This window comes from Alexandromys fortis, unplaced genomic scaffold (genome assembly GCF_014885135.2).
Source record: "Alexandromys fortis isolate MF-2015 unplaced genomic scaffold, M_Fortis_MF-2015_v1.1 scaffold_15, whole genome shotgun sequence".
NCBI classification, from domain to species: Eukaryota; Metazoa; Chordata; class Mammalia; order Rodentia; family Cricetidae; genus Alexandromys; species Alexandromys fortis.
In genome coordinates, this window is record NW_026067911.1 from 18,511,128 (window position 1) to 18,524,484 (window position 13,357).

The 13,357-nt window shown below is 44.7% G+C and overlaps 1 protein-coding gene across 1 annotated transcript in view; it reads left to right on the forward strand.

Annotated features, from left to right (window-relative positions):
• Positions 1-13,357, forward strand: part of Lhfpl6 (LHFPL tetraspan subfamily member 6) — a 185,699-nt gene that overhangs the window by 158,162 nt on the left and 14,180 nt on the right. Inside the window, exon 3 of the mRNA XM_050138436.1 lies at positions 3,754-3,852. Coding sequence (XP_049994393.1) covers positions 3,754-3,852 — 99 coding nt within the window. The remainder of the gene's footprint in view (positions 1-3,753; positions 3,853-13,357) is intronic.

Consider the following 13,357-nt stretch of genomic DNA (forward strand, 5'->3'; position numbering starts at 1 on the left):
GCATTGCCTGCTCTTCCAAAGGTCCTGAGTTCAATTCCTGGCAACCACATGGTGGCTCACAACCATCTGTAATGGGGTCTGGTGCCCTCTTCTGGCCTGCAGGCATACACGCAGACAAAATATTGTATACATAATAAATAAATATTAAAAAAATTAGCTTACACCTGTTTCAAGGTAATGTTTAATTAGACATATGCATAATATTTGAGCAGTATGAGAGAATAGAAAAAAATTCATATCCCTTATCTTGTATGAGTGACACATGGGACCAGCCCGGGACTTGACCGCACTATGTCCCTTCAGTAGAACGCCTCTAGACTTGAAGTTTTGCAGGCTTGCTGGAAGGTTTGGGAAGGTGAAGGTCAGAGAAGCTGACTTGAGGAATTACAGAAACCAGAAGTCCAGGGATCAAAAGAAACTGATGTCCGACCACCTTCTCTAGGTAATGTGGAGGGGATGGATGTCTGGAAGGTCCTCCCCAGATTTCAAGTCTGCCATCTGCAGAAAGACTTGTGGCAAATACCAGGTTACTCCAGTGTCATCTTCTGAGTTCCACACAGAAGTGTCTCCCAGACAGATCGTGACACAAAGCTCCGGCTAGCAGGACAGTTTAAAGAACAGGTTTTAGACTTGGAGTTCCCACCCTTACCTGAGAAAGAAGACTGAAGAGCAGGCGTGAACTTTAATTATTGCAAAAGAATGCCAGGCCCTGGGTATGAGTCTGGAAAGCTGGCACCCTCCTGAAATTTGTCCTTAGAGCAGAACTCTCCACTGGAGTTTTCCAAAGCTATGAAAGGTCAATATTTGTACTGTGCAGAACGGCAACTCTTCGGTGCCCCACCCGTCTGTAATGGGAGCGCCAGAAGCAAAGCTATTCTAAGGAGACACTCAACCTATCAGGCTATGGAAACAACAGATCCCAAAGAAATGGGAATTTCCCCTCAGAATCTGATGTTGGCAGGAGGAAATGGCCACACCAGAGGAGGAACTCGGCTTCCAGAAAGAGATGTCACATTGTTCTAACAATTTGTCACACCCCCTCGTGGGACACGACTGGAGTGATTAGTTAATAGTGGGCAGCCTCACGCCTGATCATACCCCTTACATGTACTCATCCGTGGCTCACTGTTTAAACCCAGTCTTTCCTCGGGATGTCTAAGATGGCAGCGAGTCCCTATCTCTCTTCCAGTGTGACCACACTGAATAAATCTTATTTTTCTTCTTTCCATAATTAATTTGGCTGTTCTAATTGGTTTGTTGGGAACGGGTGGCTGGACCTGGCTTGGGACACAGGCCCCAAATTCGATACCATTTGCCCTGAATAGGAGATAAGCATTGTCTGATAGGACCTGGAGTTTTCTGAGTCTCCAGTCTGATACTCGCCATGTCTGATATGTGTTGAGATACTATTATAATAAGGTGATGGTTTTGATGGAGTCGCCAGGGTCCTTCATTGTGAAGCAGAACTGATTTCCTGACTGCTCTTGGTTCTCACCCGCTAACGTGGACATTTACTGACCGTTGGTGTTCGCCTACAGATCCTAAAACGTGCGGCTACCAGTTAGCCCCCTAAAGGTGCTTATACTTGTTTCTCAGAATCTTTAGTGTCCTTCCCGTGAGCAGACAGTAGTAGACGACAAAACACAGTCTCCGTAAAGATTAATAGAAAAATTCACGTGAACTTGTCCACTCCACGAAACAGCTAATTTTTAAACGTGAGCCTGTGTTTGTAGTTGCTTTCTAAGGGTCCCGCTCAGGGCCAGAATGTAGCTTAGAGGTAGGAAGTTTGCCTAAAATTCACACACACAGTGCGAGTTTCCAGTGTATAAAATTGTGCATTAATTTACATGGCTGAGTCGGCTTTTCGTGGTTTCACCAAGATAGTCCCGGATTTTGCAAAGGAACTGATTCCCAAGTGTTTTGTACTGTAGGGAATTGCTGCTCTCCTTCCTGCCTGTGTAACTTAGCATGGGTCAGCTCCTTCCTGTTCAGGGCCCAAACCCAGCTAGAGAGTACCACCGGACCAAGAAAGTACTTTTGGGACTTCATGATTAGTAAATTAGAATATTTCTTTCCAAATTAGCAGGAAAGCTGCTGATGGCTTACATATTACTTTGTTTTTTTTTTTTTAATTTGGCACTTGAACAAATTCTATCCCAAACATTTCTGTATTTGTTACCCTTTAAAAATCACTACAAGAGCTAGTTCCAGGGCAAGCTCCAAAACTACAGAGAAACCCTTTCTCAAAAAAAAAAAAAAAAAAAAAAAAATTACTAACAAAATCTCAAATGGGTGTTACCTACTAAGAACTAAGTATCATGTAATGCTCTTACATAGATTATTTAATATGTATGGGATTAAATTTGCATAAACTCTGACACCGCCAACATCTTTTTACCTAATGGTGGGGAAACCTAGCTCAGAAAAAAAAAAACTTCCCCAATGAGAAAAGCCTGAGGAAGCTGACCAGTGGGCGCTTGCCCAGTCAGCAAACCCTGCCTTACTGTGTTGTGGATGGCGTCCCAGCCAAAACCTGACTCCCAATTCTGCACTGCAGACAGATCAAACTGCAGTCAGTGATTTATCCTGAGGATCCTGAACTCTCAGATCAGATTCTCTGATCACTTGGAGGAGCACCAGGGCAGGAGATGAGGATCTCACTGGGGGACTCTCTTCATAGCTTAGCACAGTGTTTATAGGGAGGGGATGGCCCATTCTGCCCTAGATGACTGTTAGAGACATATGGTTTTACCCCTCACTGTCACTCTCTGGGGCGCAGAGCAGAACAAAGGCTGGCTGGAGAGATACAGAAAGCATTCGATATGTCAGTGACAAAGCTCTCCTGTTAGGGCGTTTCTCATCCGTGTTACTGTACTGAAGGGTGTTCCCATGCGGGGCTGATAACTGACATTCTCACCCATCAGACAGTGGCATCGGTCGGTGCCGCTGTCTCAGCTTATCTGCATCGTGAGTGGTAATAGTACTCACGGATAGGTGTGACCATATCTTACTTTCAGATTAGCTCACAGAATCCAGTGGCATGGGCTTCAATCCCTTTCAGGTTCTTGTAAACCCATACATAATTTAAGATTCACAGAAAGCAGTTAGCACTGTCTGCTGCCAAGATAGCAGATTTATATTAAAACGAAGCCACTTTCTTCATCTAATTCTCAGACACTTTGGTTTTACATGTATGTGAGGAGGATTCAGACGATCATGCATCTGCCTTCTAGAATATTCCTGAACTGTGTGGATGCTGGGTGAGTCTCAGCATAGCAAGAACAGACAGTACAGTTCACAGGCTCAAGAGATGGGCCGACATGGTTCTTGTTTCTTCTGCTCCTGCTGAAATTTCACAACAGTGCAACCTGTGGTGTTGATTCTTATATTGGAAACACACTCCGATGAATTATGAAATATAACTTAGTAATGTCACTTGCTCCGGAATGAGTTCTCTATGGAATTAATGGAATTGGTTGGCTTTTGGCGAGTGGGATTAAGAGAGTCTTGATTATATTTTCTTAACAGGATTTCCAAGGTTTTTTTAGTGCATTTAAAAGGCAAAGTTGGAAAACAAATTGAGTTGTGTCTATTTTCAGTATTATTTTAAGCAGACTTAGTATTGTTTTTGGAATCTAACTGACTTGAGATTGCTTAAAGGAATTTAACGCAGTGTTTTCAAAGGGCAGGCACCGTGGCCTGTCATGTTCTCAGTTTTGATTTGTAAAGTCTTCTTGTTTTACCTCTCCACAGGCTTGTTGATTGGCTCTGGCTGTGCCCTCTACCCCTTGGGCTGGGACAGCGAGGAAGTCCGGCAGACTTGTGGTTACATCTCTGGCCAGTTTGACTTGGGTAAGTTTGTGCCATCCTTTCTAGAAAAAGGGCTTAATCACTGCTTCCTAGGAGGAGGACAGTATGGGGCTGCATTCGGCTAGTCATCATGTGTGACGGTGTACATATACACATACACAGGTACATACATTTATCTATTTGTCTAATGAGGGGGTCATTAATATCCTACTGTTTGCCAGCACTATGATTTATATCTCAGACTCAAAGAAAATAGAATGGCCCTGCTCTCAAGAGCATTTATATTCTCTGATTACTTTGTTCAAAAAATCATGTATTTATTACTCGTTATACATGCCGAAAACATCTCTGGGGACTTCTCAGGCAAACAAAATAATCAAGGAAATTGCAAGGAGGGCAGAGCGGTTTCTCTGTGGGGTACGGAGCACAAGGGATGGGGGGAGACAGAGCTGCAGCAGGGTCCCGAGTACGGGCATGTGTGTGATCGCCAACCGCAGATGGACGCTCCTGGCGGGCAGGAAGCCCATCGCAGCAGAGGGAGCTGGAGGGAAGAAGAATCCACCAGAGAATCCCACAGCAGGAGCAGTGAGCAGCCACTCCTCAGAGGGGATGCATGTGTGGGATTTTGTGTGCTCATCTATGCGCTAAATGCACAGGTTCGGTTGTTCTCCGCTTGTCGCTAAGTGTATCCTCCCTGCCTTGCAGCCTCCGTGGTTTCTAACGGAGTGCATATTACATGGTATTCAAGATTTCCATTTGTGGCAAATGGGGGCTGCTTTACTTGGTCGATAAACTTACACCGGCTTAATCACCCCCTTCTCTCTCTTCAGTTGAGAAAATAGCTAAGTTTACCTCACTTCCTCTTGCTTTAACGTGTGTCCTAATGAAATGTTTGATGAATATGGGCTGGTCTTTGCTCAATTCTTTTTCTTCGAGTATTTTTCTGGAATCAGGGTTAACAGGACCAAGGACTAAGGACTGTTAAACCACTACTACAGGACGGGACGTATGTTCTCACCCCCACTGGGTTCATGACTCAGGCCCCTATTGCAAAGGTAGATTAGTGAGGGAAAAGCACGTAAAGGTATTTAAAATACACTTTACAGGATATAAGGACCTTCATAAGAAGGGAAGGTTATTGTACAGATGCTAAACCCATGGCTTCCTGTCCAGGTTTAATAAGGCATTAGGTAGTCATGGAGAGCTGTGATTGGACAGGGCGGGATGGGGTGTGAGCCAATAGTAATAGCAAGGCCATCTGTCTCCCATCTGTCTCCTTCACTACGTCCCTGTGTTGAAGGGACATAGATACCTTTCAGGTGCAGACGCTTGTGCAACTTATTCCTTACTTAGAGAGGAAGTAGTAGTCTGCCTAGATTTCATGACCCTGCCTCAGGGCCAAAGGGCTCGGGCAGGTCAGAGTCTTTTCCTGCTTCTGAGGGTCTTCCAAAGTCCAAGATGCCATATTTGGAACAGCTGTCCAGCTGTGACTGCCAAAGGTAGCCAATCTGCTCCCTCTGCCTTGTGGACTAGCAGCGTAGCCTCTGCCTGTCAGGCCGTCCTCGACCCATGCAGTTTACTGTCTTAAACATCTGCTGCTCCCATAAGACATCCGATTCCAGGAGAAAAAGTTCTGAGAGAACTGGCCCAAGCGTTTTGATTCCATTCTAAATCACTTTTTTTAATGTTTATGTTACAATGCTGATGACTCTTTTTCCTTGTTAATATCATGAGTTACATGTTTAAAGACAATACTGTTTAAAGACAATAAAGGGAGGTGAAGAAAAGTAAACAGAATTGAGAACCTAAAAGAAGCGGTTTGTATTACTGGATGCCAATCACCTCACTCTCCTCTGGAGGACACTGGCTCTCTCTAAAGGACACAGTGTGCTCCTTATTAACAGGAATAAAGCAAGCCACTTCCTGTTCCTCTTCTCCCCTCTTCCAGTACAAGCTTGCCTGAGTTTTGGATTACTTTTGTAGTCACCATTCATGTAGGAAAAAAAAAAAAAACCGTTGGCACCAAGTGGACTCTTCAGAGCCTTTCCGCCTTTTGCTCTAAGTGCTTACTGCGTCTAAGGGAGACACTTTAATATGGCGTTTGGCTTTTCCTTTCCCTGGCCGTTGAAACATTCCTATTCGTTTAACACAGGCTCCAACTTGACCTGAACCCTGTCCTCAACTGTCCTGTGGCTGGGCTGCCACATTGAGTTAGGTAGTCAAGTACGCAACAGGACTCAGATCTTGTAGCTGAGGTTTCTTTGCTGGAACCTGGTATTTTCTGTCTTTTCAACGCTGCTCATCCAAAAATTGCATGTTGAGTTAAAGAATGCCTCTTCGCTGCTTTTTATTATCTATTTTTTGTTCTTTAAGTTGCTTTTGTTTTATGTATATGTGTGTTTACCTTCATTCGTGTCCGTGAATCATCTATCTGCGGTGCCCTAGAGGCCAAAAGAGGGCATCAGACTGGAACTGGAGTTGCAGATACCTATGAACTCCACATGAGTGCTAGGAACTGAACCCAGGTCCTCTGAAAGAGCAGCCAGTGCTCTTAACCTCTCCATCCCTTGTTTATTAATTTTATGTTGTTAAAACCACATTTGCAATTCAAGAGACTAGTGTAATTTAATTTCTGCCCGGTAGTTTTTATGTTTTCTCTTTGCATGGATGATGAGGGGGAAAGACAATGGCATCATCTAAAGACGAGAATTGGGATCTAGATTCCGGGTGTCAATAAGTTTCATTTATTATACTGTTTTTTCCGGGTTCTGTTTTTGGGGACTCTGTCATCTTCTTTCAAAAGCCCTAAGAAGAGAAGCAGAGAACCATTGTCAGACCCGTCCCACACAGCAGCCCACGCTGACTGCCCTTAGAACCATTATCAAACTGTCCCACATAGTAGCCCATGCTCGCTTCCCTTACGAAGCTGTCACTTGTGAACATCTCCTTGCTGGGCACTTGTGCTGCCTCCCTTTGCGTATCATACTTTAACACTGTCTCACATCATGACCTACCTACTGTGGCAGTTTGAATGTGATTGGCTCTCATAAGCTTTTAGGGAATGGCAGTGTTGGGAGGTGTGGCTTTGCTGACAGAAGTGTGTCAATGTGGGGGCAGGCTTTGAGGTCTCTTTTGCTTAAGGTTCGCTCAGTGTCACAGTCCACTGTCTATTGCCTGTAAAATGTAGGACTCTCAGCTGCTTCTCCAGCATGGACCACCATGATGATAATGCCCTGAACCTCTGAACTATAAACCAGCCCCAGTTAAATATGTATTCCTTTATAAGAGTTGCTGTGATCATGGTGTCTCTTCACAGCAATAGAAATCCTAAGACATCACATAAAAAAAATCATTTGTCTTTCCCTGGGGATGTTGTGGATGGGCTGCAGGGAATGGCAAGAAAGGAGCCTTCTTTGTGTTTGGTTTTTCTGTCTAAGCAAGTTTTAATCCCAAGCATAAACCATGGACACAAGATACAAAGTAACTTCATGAGATTATAGGTTAGTAAGGACCCCCTAGGGAAAACATTTGAATTGGCCCAGAAAATATATGTAATAGGCAGGAAGGGGTTTCACAGAACATTGGCATTCGTGGTTGTAATGCAGTGTGGGGAAGACCTAAACCAGACGTCTCCACTTTTAGATGGGAAAGGAAAGGAGGTTGTTTGTGTGTGTCCATGGCTTTTGTTCTTTATATGCCTATGTTTTTTTTCCTATCACATGTTTGTCAGGCATTTTCTTGTTAAATACAGAACTTTGAACCAGTTTTGTAATAGTAGCTACTTGGACAAATCAGAGAATGTTACAATGCTGAACTTTGAACGCCTTGACTTATAAGGAAGAAAGGAGAGAAGTGTTTACAAATCTACTCATTTAAAAACAGAATTAAGAGTCCCAAAAGGCTGGCCAGTGCCTGTATGAATCTCACCAGGCTTGCTTCCCCCTTGACAGTAGTGATCAACCTTTAAAGAATCAAAAGTGATCTTGTTGAGAAAGTTAGATGCTCGGTTCCCACATTATTATATTCTCGGTGGTTTTTTTATGTATCTATAAGTGTTTTGACTGCATGTATGTATGTGTGCTGCATGTATAACTCATAACCATAGATGTCAGAAAACAGTGTCAGATCCCCCGAAACCAGAGTTATAGATCATGGGTACCTTGTGGGTACTGGGAACGAAATCCAAGTCTTCTGCAAGAATGGTGCTCTGAACTGCCTAGTCCCTTCTCAGTCCACCCTCACTGGTATTTTCAATGCTGACCATGCATGTAAATTAGGACGCTTTGATATGCAGATTACTAAAGTCTTGATTTAAACTGACTGAAACAAAGAGGTCATTCAGAGGACTCACCTTGCCGCCAGAGTTAAGGTGTAGACTTAACTGGGCCTGGACTCAGAGATAGAGCCTGGGGTCTGTGTTTGAGAAGAGCCATCTGCAGAACAGCAGTAACCACCAACTATTCCCAGGATGACTTTATCCTGGAGTTCATTCCCCTCATGGGCAGAGATGTGTTTGGTACCTGTGGCTTTGAGCACCCTAGTTCATGTCAAACGAGAAAGACAAGCTGCTCCCCAGTAATGCAATAGTGCGCTCTCTCTCGCGCTCGCTCTCTCTCTCTCTCTCTCTCTCTCTCTCTCTCTCTCTCTCTCTCCCCCCCCCCCCCCCCCCCCCTCTCTGCCCCCCCCCCCCGCCCCCATCTTTCTCTGTCTCTCTCCATTGGCCTGGGCCAGCCTGGCTATACATCTGCCCATAAATAGACGACCACAGCTGGGGAAGAGTCCGTCTGAACTGTCTTCTTAGGAAGACGTCATAAATTGCCAGTGACAATAAGAGGAGAAAAGTCACCGTTGTCTTCCTCAGTCAGGCATCAGAGTTTACCCCGTCAGGGTAGCCTGTGGATGTGACAAGGATTAATAGTTTCTGCTGTGTAAGTATTAACAGCAGTGATGGTCCCGCTATTTGTTGAAAGAACAAGCGTGTAAGCCATAGGAACAATCCAGTGCACAACAGAGCTTCTGTGTGATAAGGCCTATTTATTTATTTATTTACATCCTGACTACAGTTTCCCCTCCTCTCCTCCCTGTCCCTCCCGCTACCCCCCACCGCCACCCCATTCACTCTTCCTCTTTGTTTCTATTCTCGTGAAGATCAACAAAACATGGCATATCAAGTTGTAGTAAGACTAAGCACCTGCCCATATATTAAGGTTGGCAAGATGGCCCAGTATAAAGAGTAGGGTCCCAAAATTCCTTAAAGGAGTCAGAGACTGCCTCTCCCGCTGTTAGGAGTTCCACAAGAGGATCAAGATATACGACTGTCACATGTATGCAGAGGGCTTACGGCGGTCCCATTCAGTCTCTGTGAATCCCTATCACCCCAGGTTAGTTGATTCTGTGGTTTTTCTTGTGGAGTCCTTGACCCATCTGGCTCCTGCAATCCTTCTTTCCTCTCTTAGCTTCCCTGAGCTTAGCCTAATGTTTGGTTGTGGGTCTCTGATCTGTTTCCATCAGTTGCTGGATGAAGCTTCTCTGATGACTACTGGGCTGCGCAGCAATCTATAAGTACAGCAGAATATCATTAGGCATTATTACATTGACTTTTATTTTTCCAGTCATGTTTGGTCTATCCTAGGACTCTGGGTCATCCAGTATCTGGGTCCTGGCTCTCCAGGGAGTGTGAGGTGTGGGCTCACTCTTGTGTACTCTTGGCTGTCCTGGAACTTGCTCTGTAGACCAGGCCGACCTTGAACTCAGGGATCTGCCTGCTTCTGCCTCCCTAGTGAAGGCATCTTAAAAAAAAAATGGCACCAAGGCCATTTTTAATGTGTGCTTTTCAATGACTCGTTAGTCTCCCCTTTGTTACATATGAAACATACGGTCTCTAATCTGGTTGTCCAATTGATTTAATCCATGCCTCAGAGTCTTTACCCATCGAAGACTTTTATAATTATATCCTTATGATCAAAAGTAGCATTTCAATTAATTTGTCTTGCTAATTTGTCAAGTAAATTTGAGTAATTATTGCTTTCATCTTTTAATTTGATTAAGAAGCCCCGTTGTTTTCTTTCCTTGAAATTGTGCAGCTGGTGTCCTAGGACATCCCAGCAGTGAGAAGATGAGGGTCTGTCTTTGCATTTTTCAAACCAAGGAAAAACCCTTCCTGCTGCCATTTAAAGGATGACCACATGCCTCTAAACATGTTAAGTCTCCTTCCGATGATGTCTGACCCCTGAGTCATGCGTTCCATCCCTAAATCTAACCGCACTTGATCTACAAATTACAACTTATTATACAAAAGATAACTTGCAAGTTATATTAAGGACAGTTGGGGAAAGATGAGGAGAAAACACTTCCTCCTACACCCGCCTCTCCAATCCTCTCTTAAGTTAAACAGTTTTGAGCTTTTCCCAGCCTGGTATTTTTGGCAGCCTGAACCTCCATAAGCAGAGCCAATGACAGAAACAACTCTATTGGCCTCTGTGACATTTACTATGACACACATCATTTTGACTATATTCATAAGGCTCCTGGACAATTCTGTGGCTGTCCTGGCTGCTTCGTGTGCAGCCGCTCCTGCCTCTGACTGTCTTGCTGGAGTCGGGTGTTGGTTGTTTCCTCATTGTTGTTTTGTTTTCGTATTTTTCTTCTCCCAAGTAGAATGAGTTTCCCATCCCTCAGGTTAGCAGGAGACTCCTCTCATCCAATGCACTGGGCATGGAAAATAAAGGTATAACCCCTTTGTGAGATGGCTATTTTGTGAGGCTAGTGAATGGTAAGATCTGAACACACGGCAGGATTTAGCCAGAAAGGCTGGAGAGACGGCTCAGTGGTTCAGTTTCTAATGCTCTTGCAGAGGCCTGGAGTTTGATTCCCAGCTGCCTATAACTCCAGCTCTGAGCATTCTGACGACCTCTTCTGGCCTCTGCGTGCACCCCCATTTATGTGCTGTACGTGGCTATTCACTGAACCTGTCCCCAAACTTTTGAATCTTAAGACAAAGTTACTGGATGCCATCTAGGGGTTCCTTCATGGGCCTGGATTCTCTCAACGAGGGCTCCAGTGCAAGAGAATATTAGCATGAAGTCAGGCAGCTGCTGGGAGTTCAACTGAAACCTAAACTGTGTGTTCCAAGGAATTCTGGAGAACTCAGGAACTCTATAAATGATACAGAGAAACTTCTGCTGGCCCAGGAAGTCCAGTTAGGCCAGTGATTGGGCAAAGCACTCAGTAACCACCAAGACAAAACAAACAAAAACCAACAACCTACCAGCTCTCTGGTTATTCATGCTTCCTGGTGGCCTCTGCATATACCCCAGAAAAGGGAAGGATTACAGATTTATTTCTGGAACATTCATGTGGCCTACAAATTATAATTTATTATAAAAAGATAACTTACAAATTATACGAAGGACAGTGGTTCCTGTGGTCATGAAATTAGCGTGGGGACATTGCCACTTCAAGCAATCACTTAGTAAAGCCTCTAGTCTCTCTAGAAAGAAAAGTTGGAAAAGTTGTTGCACTTTGTACAGTGTGCACCTCCTTCTGCTGGTTCCCTAAACACACCTTTGCAAGTTCATCTCACCTGCAAGTGCAGACATGCATGTTTAAGGTTGCAAGCTATGCCGCATGTAGATATGGAAATATCCCATGTGCCATATGTCCGTCATGCTCAAAGCAGAAAAAGGAACCAGGGAAAGGAAGCAAAGAAGTGAGTGGGAGGTGGGGACAGCTGCCTGCTAACTTTGGCCAGCTACAAAAGCTGTTAGCATTCATCCTGTTTCTATAGATTCTGGTATCTGACACCCAGGTAAGAGGCCCAGTCACTACTCATAGAGAAATCAAGATCACAGTCATAGTTTAAAGATCGTTTTGAAAACTTAATTTTTCTTCCTGATGCAGCCTTCTCTGGGCTGGAAGACTGTGGCCCTTTTTAAAGCCTCACCCAGTTCCTTGCAGCAATTTCTGGCAATGAAATTCAGCAATTGGGGAAAAAAAGAATTTTTTAGCAAACCAGTGTGAAGGAAGATGTCTTGAAGTCCAGCCTACGATCGCAGAGAATCTCCCCATCCTTTCCTGAGAGGATGCTAGCATCCATCTAGGAATAGACCATTATCGCAACCATGAGTGATATTTAGATTTATCAACCTGTATGGCCTAGGTTCTGAGCAGTCCTAACCCCAACATATGCAGCCACAGTGGGGAGGCAGGCTCTCACGGAGACCTCCTGCTCCAAGGCATCATCTCTGGCTTGTGGTCCGTGAAGCTGGGAATCTCCACCATTCTCAAGAGGAGCAAGGAACGATAGAATATTTGGGGGGGACTTTGGCGAAGGCAGTTTCCTTACCAGGGACCATGCAGCAGTACTCTGATAACCGGTCCACATTTAGTGATGGAGTCAGGTATGGCCTTCTGCTTAGAATGGTATCCACCATCGAATCATTCTCAAAGGGTCTGTTTTAGTCTTTGGCTTGAAGGATGTGTAAGTGTGTGTTGCCAAGGGCAATGCAGCTCTGCTTGAGCCCACAGCATTTGCCTGTAGTGGTCCCTTCACACATTGGTGGTCCACACACAGAGAGAAAAACAGTTTGATGAGCGAGACTTGCGTGTATCTTTTGTTTGCTTTAGTTTCACAGTCTGTGTAGCACAGGCTGGCTTTGAACCTGGAATCTTCCTGCCTTTCTGCCTTCCAAACCCTGGTGTTACAGACACATGGCATCATGCCTTGAGTTCTTTTGCTTTTGCTTTCTGATAACTGTTTGTTGAATAAGTATGTGTACACCGGGATTTGCTATGAGGCTTGCTTTTATTTATATCTTGGAAGTGAGGTCTTCGAAAAAGAGTGTCTAACCACTCACCATCTGTCATAATTTTACAGAGGGTATTGGAATTTACCAGAAGGAATCGAAAGATTGGGCCTGACTGGATTTGGCTTAACTATATCTCTTTGGTTTGCCTTCCAAGCATGGCGAGACTGTCAAGAAAAACTCGCAGAGAGGGCCAGCTAAGCAGCGTCAACGTCCTGCCTGCGGCCACAGGATTCCACATAGCTCAGGGCCAGCAGAGAGTGTGCAGACTCTGCTCGGTGTTCAGTGGAAATGTGACAGTGACAGACGGAGTGGGGGACCAACACCATCACAGTTGAAGGCTGTCCATCTCCACACAGGCTGGGGCAAAACTGCCCTGGACCTCACCGAACAACAGCACTGGGAGGCAGACTTGGGGTTTTGAGTCTTTCTTTAAGGCCACCCAGAAACCAAAGAGCCTGGTTTCCCAGGAAGTCTTTGCCTTTATTAAAAGCAGCCCCAAACAGAAACTAACGATGACCTTGGTGGTCTTTGGTCAGTAAACTGGACAAAGCCTTGCTTTATTTTAGTGGTCCCCAAAGATGATTAGTTTCTGTGTCGATTCATGGTGTGGACACAAAGGCCACCTCTGTTCATGCGACAGTGTCTCCCAAACGGTAGACATCTCTAGTAAAGCTTTTAGGTTGACTGCAGTGTTAAGGGGGTTAAGACTAATAGCGCCTGGGCTGACAGATACTCAGCTA